This window comes from Propithecus coquereli, unplaced genomic scaffold (genome assembly GCF_000956105.1).
Source record: "Propithecus coquereli isolate 6110/MARCELLA unplaced genomic scaffold, Pcoq_1.0 Scaffold256, whole genome shotgun sequence".
NCBI lineage: Eukaryota > Metazoa > Chordata > Mammalia > Primates > Indriidae > Propithecus > Propithecus coquereli.
In genome coordinates, this window is record NW_012148130.1 from 2734526 (window position 1) to 2745680 (window position 11155).

The following is an 11155-nucleotide window of genomic DNA, read 5'->3' on the forward strand; positions in this document are numbered from 1 at the left end:
GTTGACATTTAATGGGTATGTTATTGTTAGATAAGTATTTTTAAAATTTCAGTTTTAATTTCTAAAAAATTACTCCTCTATCTAGCACCTATGTGACTGGAGGCAAGTCCCAGTATGCCCAGCTCTAGAACACCAGGGGGTGGTGGCAGTGGAACGCAAAGGACAGATTAGAAAAAAGAAGTTATTACCAAAGGTGGAAGGTGTCAAAACAAGCTAACAAGTCGGAGAGAGGATTGTTCAGCTTTCTTTTCAGCAATAGATATTATGTAAGAGTTGCTGTAGAGACTTTCAAACAAAACTAAGCTGAAGCAGGATACGTAAAACACATGACCATGAGAACAATACTCAAACAACCTTTAATGTGCTTAAAACAAATCACTTTACAAAAAGCATTAACACTTTTAAAAATGTAACTTTGGACACAGTACACAAACGTAAAAGAAACACCACCATCCTATGATCTGATCTTACAAAATGGACTTCAGGAATCTCCAAGCAATTTATTAAGATTCTAAATATTCATAAAATATGCCTACTTATGCTTCCACAGATTTGAATGCTACACTGAAAACAGATGGTGAGTTCTGTCAATCTTCACAGACTTTTCCAATTTCAAGTGACCCAAGAGCCCATTTGTGGCCTCATTCCTTAAAGCTGTGCTACGAAATAAACCAGCAGTAAGTACTGGGCAGAAAAACTTTTTATTTGCAGGGCACATGTGCATAAGCAATAAATCAAACTTAAACATTCTATTTGAAAGAGAATAAGATAAAAATATACCAATACATGTCGTTCAAGGACTAGAAATTTCTAGAATAAGGCAAAAGTTGCATAGCAGCAGTTACGACTTTTAACAATATTCTGTTACACTGAAAGATAATCCTGCCATACATCTTGCAGGGAAAATTTCTTTCAAGAAGTGTCAAACCTAATTTGTCCTATACACTTAAAAATGGCCAAATCTAGCAACTCATCAAGTCATTTACAGATGAGGAAATAGGATCATACAAGTTAGGTGACATCATTTATGACAAAGCAAGGATCACCATTTTTATTTTCTAACCTTCAAGCTGAAATATTCTCCGCCCTGTCCTTTACTCCAGGACTTCATCTTCCTCTCTAAAAAACCCCGCCACCAAATGTTCCCTCGTTCTAACCAAAAAGTGCTCGGCAAGGTAAGCTGCGTGTTGCTAGATGACAGCCAGCGAGGATTTTATTATGGAGACCCTTCACATACTTGAGGTAGTACATTAAGTCAACTAGGCCAAGTTCTTAAAGGTTTCTCTGCTAGGATTATTTCAAACCTTCTGGATACTCTGCCCTGGATGGGTACCTGCCCTGTACATCTGTCAAGGCTGTGAAGCCCCACAGCCTTGTGGGGCTTCTGTGGTAACTGTTCCAACAGAGGTGAGTTCACAGTGTAACGTTAGCAATTTCTGGTTCTGAAGGTAATATGACATTAAGAGAAAAAAAAGTCTACTGCACGTAATCACCACTTAACTGAAAGCAGCATGGCAATATGAAACCCATTTAAACCATTCAGGTTAAAATATTCAAGTTAACAGTAACACAGAGCGAGGAAAAGGAAAAAGTGTGCAATAACGGTTTAATTCACCTGCATAAGTCAATCATATTTGGTAAGTGGGTGGAACTAGAAGCTGAACAAGCTGAAGACTGAGGGAAGAAAAACAACAATAAAAAAAAGTTAAGGGTCAACTCAAAATTCAGACAAACAGAAATGCCTCAATTTGTACTCCTGAAAAATAATTTACACAGTGATCTGCCAAATGTCATGCTTAACATGCCATGTTGCCTCTGGTATCCTTATGAGGAAGCGGTATTTTTCAGTGGCAATTTCAAGCTCTGTGACTCCAGCTCTTAGACAGTAGCACTAGAAAAAATACAAAAAGACAAGTGGGGCATCACACTCAAGACACTGCAGGCCACACCACAAGAGTCTCATGCAACTGGCAGTCTAGGAACCCACGCCACCACACAAACACGAATTTTACATAGCAGTGGTTTTGGTATCTTTGAATTACTGATAGATTTTTCTGATTTAAACATTATCTGTCCACATAGCCAGGTTCTTTCCACTAAAAGAGGAATAAATGAAACATACACATTGGTATTCCACTGTGACCCTAACGGTAAGAGGATATAGGTATGTAAGCAAGAAAGGTTTAGGGAGAAGTAGGAAGTCTTAGCAGTTTTAATGAAAGATCAACAAACCCCAAAAAACATACAGCATACACTCCCGCAGAGCAACTATTCATAAATTTCATCTCCATCTAAATTATAGGTGACACAGAAGCAAGTTAAATCCAAGCATGCCATAGTAAAACTTGGTTGTCTGCTATAAAGAAAGGGTAGAAATAGACTAGCACAAATGATCCTGACTACTGACATTTAAGGAACCTTTTGCATTTCTGCTTTTTGCTTTGGGGAGGGCAACAGATTTGATGGAATAAACCACGTGCTGAAAAAGAGGGAGGCTGAGAATACACCAAATGATTAGAAAAAGATAACCTGGGGCTAGAAAAAAAAGTCCACTACAGGTAATCACCACCTAACTGTGTTTCCCAGACAGAATTTAACTTATACTAATTTGGCTTACAGGAAGGAGTCTGACACAAATTAATGTCATTTGTGGTTAGACTGGGACCTCAATGCTCCAGCTTTGGAGAGCTGACACCTCCCTTAAGCTCTCTGCTACCCACGGATTCAAAAGGACCTTTTACCTCTGCCATACAGCTTCTGGACCCTGGGCCCTGGGCACTCTAGTTCAATGACAATTAGTCACAAGGAAGCAAAGGCAAAGGCAAGTGATGCCTCTGCAAATCCTCTGAAGACACAACTGTGTCAAGGAACAACTTCAACTTCATCAAGTAGAGGCAATCTTTACTAAGCATTCCAGGTGTTCCTTAAATGAGCTCAAAGTCAGGAACCAAAAAAAATTCACAGGTGGTCAATGCAGAGAGAGAGAGAGAATGTGAAAGATGATAGAAGATTGTACAAAAATACCGTTAACTAGCTAGGCAAAAAAATACCAACATTATTGGGCAGAGTCCAAGGGACCAGACATCAACAGAAACAGGGAGCTAATCCAGGACACCAGCAGCCGAGGTGGCAGGAAGGAGAACAGGGTGATGGAAGAAAGAGAACCAACCACCTGGCAGCGTGCAAAGGAAGCGGGGGAGGATCCTAAAGCAAAAGCAACGCGAGGAACTCCAGCGAGAGACCCAACAAGACCAGTTATACACAGGAGGGCGGCTAGGTTTGAAGTGTGGGGAATAAATCTAAAAATATCAGCTCCACAGACAAGCACCATTTTCATAAAATCATTAACATTTTTCCAAAGCAGAATAGTAAATACTTAAATAACTAAAATGGAGGATTATGAAAGATGCCACAAAAATACCTCAACTAGAGAAAACATTTTAGAGGACCCTGAGTTTTATCATCCTCAGTGTTTCTAAGTTAAAAGGTGTTTATGAAAAACAAAGTGAATATTTGAGTACAGTTACCTCTGGTTCTACTGCGTCTTGTCCTTCTTTTGAACTTTTCCCACTTTTCCCTGCTTTTGGTGTTTCCTGGGAAACATCAAGCAAAATCAATTAGTCTTCTCAATTTTTAGACTGCTTAACATCAGATAAATCAAATGCAGTTATAAATTGATTTAAACAATTTAACTAGAGTTTCTGATAGTTTTAATCCATACCATCAAGAAATTCTACATCATATTGTTTAGAGATACAATATTGTAATGCTTTCCCCTCCACAATTCAGCTTCTCCTCGTTTTCTTCCTCTGTATTTGGGATTGAAAACTTTAAGCAGAAACTGATGAACCCAATTTTACACAGTGCTCTCGGCATTTGGAAAGCTCCACATCGCATCCTTTTCTTCCCTCCCACCCTAAACCCTATGAGTGAGGATTTCTGGGGTGATACTGAAACGCTACAGAGCTCCACCTGAAGCAAAAACATACTCGCCCCCCCAAATGCAAACGCAGCACACTCGCACACAGCCATCACCACCGCCGCCACCAGGATAATAACAGTATTTTGGAGTCCCGGAGCGTCCCTTTGGAGCAGCATAACATTTTTTATAAGCATTAAGCGGGTCCGCCCCCGCCCCCTTTCTCCCCGTCCAGGTCCCTCCCTAGGCGTCTGCAGCAGCCCCCTCGAAGCCCCTTCCCAGGCGACTGCGAGGCAAAGTCGACCACCTCGCCGCCGCACCTGCCCCCTCTGGCCCGCCGCGCGCGCTGTCCGGGGGCGGCCGCCCACGCCCCCCACCCCGGGCCGCGCCTCCCTCCACGCCGGGCCCCGGTCCGCCCGGCAGGTCCCAGTGGCCCGGGCCTGCGCCCCCGCAGCTCCGGCACCATCCCGCCGCTCCCCGCCCCCACCGGCCGTGAGGGAGAGAGAGGCACGGGGGCGCTCGGTGTGGCCCGGCCGCCCTCGGGGACCCGGAGCCCGCGGCGTCGGGGCGGGAGGCTGAGGGCCCGGCCAGGACGCCGGTGCCCCGCCGCGCCCCTCCTCCCGGGCAGTCCTCCCCGCCGCCCGCTCCCCCCGCCCCCAGCCGTCCCGCAGCCCGGGCCCCGGACTCACTTTCTCCTTCTTGTTTTTATTCGGCATGGCTGGTGCCGGCCGCCGCCGCCCCTGCCGCCGCCGATCCCCCGCAGCAGCAGCAGCGCCCCCGCCCCGGCCGTCGCGCCCCCCCGGCCACCGCTGCCGCCCCCGCCCCCGCCGCCGCCGCCGCCCGGGGACTGAGTCGTTCGCTCGCTCTCGCTTCCCCTTTTCCAGGCTCCCACAGGCTGCGGCAGCCGCGGCGGCGGCGGCGGCGGCGGCTGCAGCGGCGGTAGCGTCTCTGCGCCCCTCCCCCGCCCCGCCTCTCCCTCCGCCCTCGCCCCGCCTCCCGCCGATCGCCCCGCCCACGCGCCCGGCCCCGCCCCGCCGCCCTCAACGGTGCCCTGCCATTGGCTGACGTGCGGTCACATGCCCCAACGCTGTACCGCCCTGCCGCCCCCGCCGCGCGGTCTGTACACACACCCCAGCTGCTGCCGCTGCCCTCTGACTCACGTTAGTCTCGGGCGGGCCGGGGGCTGAGGGCGGCGGGGTGGCCGTGTGAGCCGCGCCGAGGCTGATGAGGGGGTGTGTGGCTGCACCTGCGGCGACAGGGCTGTGGCCCGCTGTGGAGGTGCGCGACAGAAAGAGCAGGAGACGAGGGAAACGTAGAAAATGCACATGGGCAATCTGTGGCAACAACTTCTGTAGCCGGCGGGGCGCGAACGGCGGCCTCCCTGCCTCGCCGCCGCCGCCGCCGCCTCAGTCGCCGAAATCGAAAGCGACGGAGGAAGCGCGCGGACCGCGCGAGGGGCGTTTTCGCGGGACTCGCGAGGCCCCGCCCCTGCCCCGCCCCTTAAGACCCTCCCCGAAGACACGCCGCGCCAATAGGATTTTATTCTATTCTTTAATTTGGCTTGATCCTAGGCTGGTGGGGAGATCGCTGCGTGATGACCGGAGTCACCCGGTTTCTCTCACCTCGCTAGTAGCTCGGGGAGAGGAGTTGTCCAAGAGAAAAAGCCGAACTTTTTAACACGCCACTTCCGCAGCCCGCTAGGGCCCGGGACGGCTGGAGACGCGAGGGGGCGGGCGTCCCGGCTCGCGGAGATGCGTCAGGTGGCGGGGCCGAGCAGCTGCCGGACTTCACGTGCGAGTGGCATGGGTGCCTCGCCCGCGGAGGTTAAGGAACTGCGTCTTAACTGGGTTCTTAACAATCCCTGCGTTCCCTTAGCCCTCGGGTTTTGCTCTTGAAAACTGCCGGGCAAAGCATTTTCGGTTGTTCTGTGCGCTCTGCAATGGGAAAGCTGAAAGACAGAAAAAAAGAGAAAGATCTAAAGTGAGGAGTGTTGTGGGAGGTCCTGAAAGTAAGTTCTGCCTCAGTGTCAGCGTGCTCTTTGACGAATATCTGCAGGTAACCAGGACAACCTCAAACAGCTATTTTTGCAGAAGAAATGGTTTTTTGATTAGTCTTTTAAGTGGGTAAACGGTTTCTCCGAAACAAATAGTTATAAGACATTGGAGGATGGAACAATGACCTAGTTAATTTAATAACACTTTCAAAATAAAATGTATGCTATCAATTTAATCAACCCAGCATAAATCCATATCAAAAAGGGGTAGCTCTGATACCTATGGTTTATGGCCATAAACCTCTAAGGAGGCTGAGGGGCTTCTCCAAGATAAGTCTATGCTACCAACATCCTTGTAATCGCATCTCCTGATCCATTGCTGCTCACCATTCATGCATGCAGTCAGCGCACATTTGTTGGATACCCACTGTGTGCAAAGCACGGTGCAAGAGATTTCACGGCGAACAAGGCAATACCCTTGTCTTCAAGCAATTCTCTTGCTTGGGTGGAAACAGAAGAAAGCCAGCAGTCAGAAGCACATCACATGAGGCATGTCTACAAGGACCGCGGTGAGGATGATCAGGTTGGAAAGCATGAAAGAGCACAGCACAGGGTGTCTTGTTATGGCCAGAGGTGAGACCGAGGAATAGAGGCTCTGGGTTTAGACAGGTATGGTTTGCCAAGGAATTGGACTTCGTTTAGAATGTGTTTCAGGATGACTGATGGATATGTACCTGGAGAGTGACGTACTCTCATTTGGATTCTAAAAGACATCTGTGACAGGAGTGTGGAAAAGGGGTTGAAGATGGGGAGAAAGCAAGAGGCAAAAAGAACAGTCAGGATCTAGTGATGGTTTCCGTGCCTGCTGGTGAAGCGTCTCCACACCAGTGACAGGAGGAAGGATGGCTGAGGCGGCAGAGAGCCAGAATAGAGGACAAAAGGCTCATGTTTGTATTTTGGGCAACACAGTGAATGATGAGGGTGGGGGTGCAGGTGGAGAGCAAGTTTGCAAGGGAACGTGATTTCAGTATTTGACATGTTGACTTCGAGCTGCGTCTGCAAAATGCAGGTAGAGGTGTCCAAGTTGGCAACTGGAAATACAGCATAGAGATCTAGTTGTGTGTTAAGTTAGGTATTTATTAGGCCATTTTGAGTTTGAGGGAAAGCATAGGGACAAGATACCAGAAAAGTTGCCTAGTTACCACCCAGTGGCCTTGAAACCATAGTAACCGGAGAAATCTGCCTCAAGGACGTCACCTCTACATCTGCACGTGTACCCTGCTGGCCCTTGAGCTGGTTTTCATTTGCTCACATTAGAGAGGGCCATCCCATAACCAATCTTAGTGGACAGTTACTGACCACTCACAAAGGACACTGGGTACCGTGCAATGTACTGTGTGCTGTGGCATTTACAGGAATGCTAAAGATAGATATAGCTCCCGCTCTCAAAAGAAGGGATTCAGAAGAGGTTATCTCTGCTTCTGGAAATGCTGTTGGCAAAGAAAAAAAAAAGAAAAAGAAGAGGTTATCAAGAGACGGTGTGTGGGTGTGCACGTACGTGTGTTCATACTCGTGTGTGCATATGTGTGAGCGTGTGCACGTCTTCCGTGATGGCTCCACCTGTGTTCATAAAGGCATTGCTCACATCACACAAAACTTTTCTTCAGACCCCACCCTTACACCCCTCCCTCAGAAAGCCCTTCCCACTGTCTCTCTACAAAGACGCCTATGGCACAGCTGGCCTTGCCCTCGAGGTCTCCTCTGAGGCTGGTGTGAAGCTGTCCTGTCTGGCAGGCTGCAGCTTTGGTCTCCCTGGCCCAGGAAGCCTTCTGTCCAGGCTCTCAGGACACCACCTTGTGGGCTCAGCTTTCTTCATGTCCTTCCTGCCTGGCTGGGCTCCCTGGCCATCGAGGCAATCTTGCATATGTATTAGGTTGTTAAGTATGAAATGCCCAATTTCCTTAAGTAGTAAGTTTTTGTTTGTTTGTTTGTTTGTTTGAGACAGAGTCTCGCTTTGTTGCCCTGGCTAGAGTGAGTGCCGTGGCGTCAGCCTAGCTCACAGCAACCTCAAACTCCTGGGCTCAAGCAATCCTTCTGCCTCAGCCTCCCGAGTAGCTGGGACTACAGGCATGCGCCACCATGCCCGGCTAATTTTTTCTATATATATATATTTTTAGTTGTCTAGATAATTTCTTTCTATTTTTTGGTAGAGACGGGGTCTCACTCTTGCTCAGGCTGGTCTAGAACTCCTGACTTTGAGCGATCCACCCACCTCAGCCTCCCAGAGTGCTAGGATTACAGGCGTGAGCCACCGCGCCCAGCCAAGTAGTAAGTTTTGGTAGCTGATATCTCTGACATTTCACTTTGACACCTCTTGTTTTATTGTGAAGACACATCCTGAGTCTTTCAAATGCATGTTTTGGCTTGTGATTTTCTTTCAAAAAAAAATTTTTAGAGCAATTTTTGTGAAACCATGGATAAGTCAAAAATTTGGGGGTTATTTTTGAATATGAGTTCTGTTGTGGAACCAATGCAGTGCAGACAGCTTGAAATATTAAGGTGTTTGGGAAAGATGTGGCTAGTGAACCTACAGTATGTTGATGGTTTGAGAAGTTCTGTTCTGGTGATTTTAATCTTGAAAATGAACCATGTGGGCAACCTGAGACCAAGGTGGATAATGATGAGCTGAAAGCTGTAGTGGAAGTGAATCCATCTCAACCCACACATGAATTAGCAGCAAAGATTGATGTTACTATTCCAACAATATTGGACCATTTGAAACACATTGGCAAAGTAAAGACGCTGGATAAATGGGTACCACATGAATTAAATGAGAGTCAGAAGAGAAATCGACTCGAAGCTTGCTTTCCTTTGTTGTCACGACATAAAGGCGAACCATGTCTACACCGTATTGTTATGTGTGATGAAAAGTGGATTTTTTTTGACAATCACAAGTGTTCGGCACAATGGTTAGATAAACATGAAGTGCCAAAACACAGTCCCAAACCGAATATATTCATCAAAAAATACTAATGGTGTCTGTTTGGTGGTCCAGTGCTGGTATTGCTGGTATTTGGTGGTCCACTACAGCTTCATGAAACCTGGTCAATCAATTACAGTGGATGTCTACTGCAACCAATTGGATGAAATGATTAGGATGCTTGTGATTAAGCAGCCAAGATTGGTCAATAGAGACAGGCCAAGCCTCTTGCAAGATAATGCTTGACCACATGTCGCACAAACAATGCTGCTCAAACTACAGAAGCTGGACTTGGAAACTCTCTTGTTATCCACTGTATTCACTAGACCTTGCAAGGAAAAATATTCAATTCTCAACAAGCTGTGGAAAATGCCTTTGGCGATTTCATCACCACTTGCTCTCCAAGCTTCTTTGCTGCTGGCATAAACAAGCCACCGTTAGGATGGCAAAACTATGTCGATAGTTTAGGAGCGTACTTTGATTAATTGTACTGCTTCTTGTGTGAGATATAATAAACTACACTTTTGATTTGAAATCAGACATTTCATATTTAATGACCTAATAGATTTTCGGCTGAGCTTGCCAGGGGCAGTGAAGGGGTGGTGATCATGTGTCAGGTGGTGTGTTTCTCAGTGCCTACTGTTTGAAGAAACTGATTCCACTGCTTCTCGTGGTTTGGGCAACATCCCAGACTTCTTGTTCTTTGAGCTTGTGCCACCTTGTTTTGGCTGTCATATCCCCCAAGTCTTGTGGGGGCCCTCTCTGTGCCTCCAGCCCGCCAGGCTCTCAGCCCCTCCTCTTTACCTCTCCTGGTGAGGAGCTACCTGGAGTGGACAGTGAGTTCCTTTCAGGCCATCCACGAGGCCTCCCCCACACTAGAAGTTCAACTCATGTACTCCACACAACTTTTATCACTTCGTTTCCATCAAAATGTCATTAAACACACATTTCTTATTGAATTTGAGTTTATTTATTCATGCACTGTACTCCCTCCACTGTGAATTTGCCTGCAGATTTGGGGTGGAGAGTACATTTAAGTGAGATTGCTTTTACATTGATTATCCATATATCAAGAGTGCTGACCACAGGGCCAGGCACGTCATGAGCATTCAGCAAGTCTCTTTGCCTGCGAGTGGAGAATGATTTGATGTGCGGTGCCGTTCAGTTCTGAGGAATCCAAGGACACACCGAAAAGTTATTACTTTCAGGCCCAAGGGCACCCAGACAGCTCTGTTAGACTAGGCGAAGACTCTTGCTTGGCCCCTGAAGAGCTTTGATAAATGCCATGAGCCAGTCAGTCCCCAGCAGCTGGGCATAAGCACCACCCGGTGCTGCAGGAATGGGCCTAGAGTACTTTTCCTATGAAAACCACAGGGTTGAAATTTGTTAAAGTCCTAAAAACTGAAAATTCTATAGATCGTTCTAAAAGCAATCTATGAAAGTTCAAAAGAAAGTTCTAAAAAAATACCTTAATAAAAATTTTGTATCCAAGTATTGAAGAAAAATGGGACCCAACACAAAAATAATTCATTTTCATATAAACAGCGTAAAAGACAATCCCTTTCTTTTTCCTCCCAAATCCCTAAGTCCAGTGGAGGAGATAAGATGGGACAGAAATAACCTAGCCCAAGGTAGCAAGGGAAGAATACCGTAAGAGCATTAGTGGCCAGGATTAGGAGGTTGCCGAGAGTGGAGGGTACATTCAAGTGGGTGGCAGAGAGCTTGCTGGAAGGGAAGGCGTTGATAGTTAGCCACAGTGTGTTCAAGTGCTGACTTTTAGGTCTTGTCTTAAGTTTGGGGTTATTGGTTTTAACAGGCAGGAATAGATGGCCGCATCAAAAGGGTTTAACCAGAAATAAATGAATGGAATGTCTATACAGAGAGGCATGCAAGGGCCAAGCAAAGGGCTGAGGGCGAGCTAAAAATGCAGGGCCTGTGGCTGTGGGAGCTGTGCCTAACTGGCAGACGAAGGCAAAGGTGCTACCAGAGCTGGCAGGAGCTGAGCATTGTCAGACCCCCAGTGTGCAGGGAGGGAGGCCCAGGTAGGTGAGAAACATGCCAACCGCACTCTTCTCCCCTCCTCACCCTCACCAGTGTCTCCTGGTCCTTGACCCACCTGGAGCCAGAGAGCCAGGAAGCCCAGGGAGGCATCCCTGATGTCCTACTCCAGGGCAGGGAGCAGGGCAGAGAAGGATGGGGAGTGGCCGTTGAGGGGGCCTCAAGTGGAGAATAACCTGGTATCGTGGTGGGATGGGAGATTGGA

The 11155-nt window shown here is 47.6% G+C and overlaps 1 protein-coding gene across 3 annotated transcripts in view; it reads right to left on the bottom strand.

Annotated features, from left to right (window-relative positions):
- The window catches only part of PPP2R5C (protein phosphatase 2, regulatory subunit B', gamma), a 142628-nt gene extending 137910 nt beyond the window's left edge, over positions 1 to 4718 (bottom strand). For 2 of the 3 annotated variants that reach the window (XM_012647076.1, XM_012647075.1), the window contains exons 1-2: positions 4609 to 4718; positions 3528 to 3593 (exon numbers count right to left, since the gene is read on the bottom strand). In XM_012647076.1, the coding sequence (XP_012502530.1) occupies positions 3528 to 3593; positions 4609 to 4635 (93 nt within the window). In that variant the 5' untranslated portion in view covers positions 4636 to 4718. The remainder of the gene's footprint in view (positions 1 to 3527; positions 3594 to 4608) is intronic. The other variant, XM_012647079.1, reaches the window with a different exon arrangement.
- Positions 4719 to 11155: the final 6437 nt, after the last annotated feature.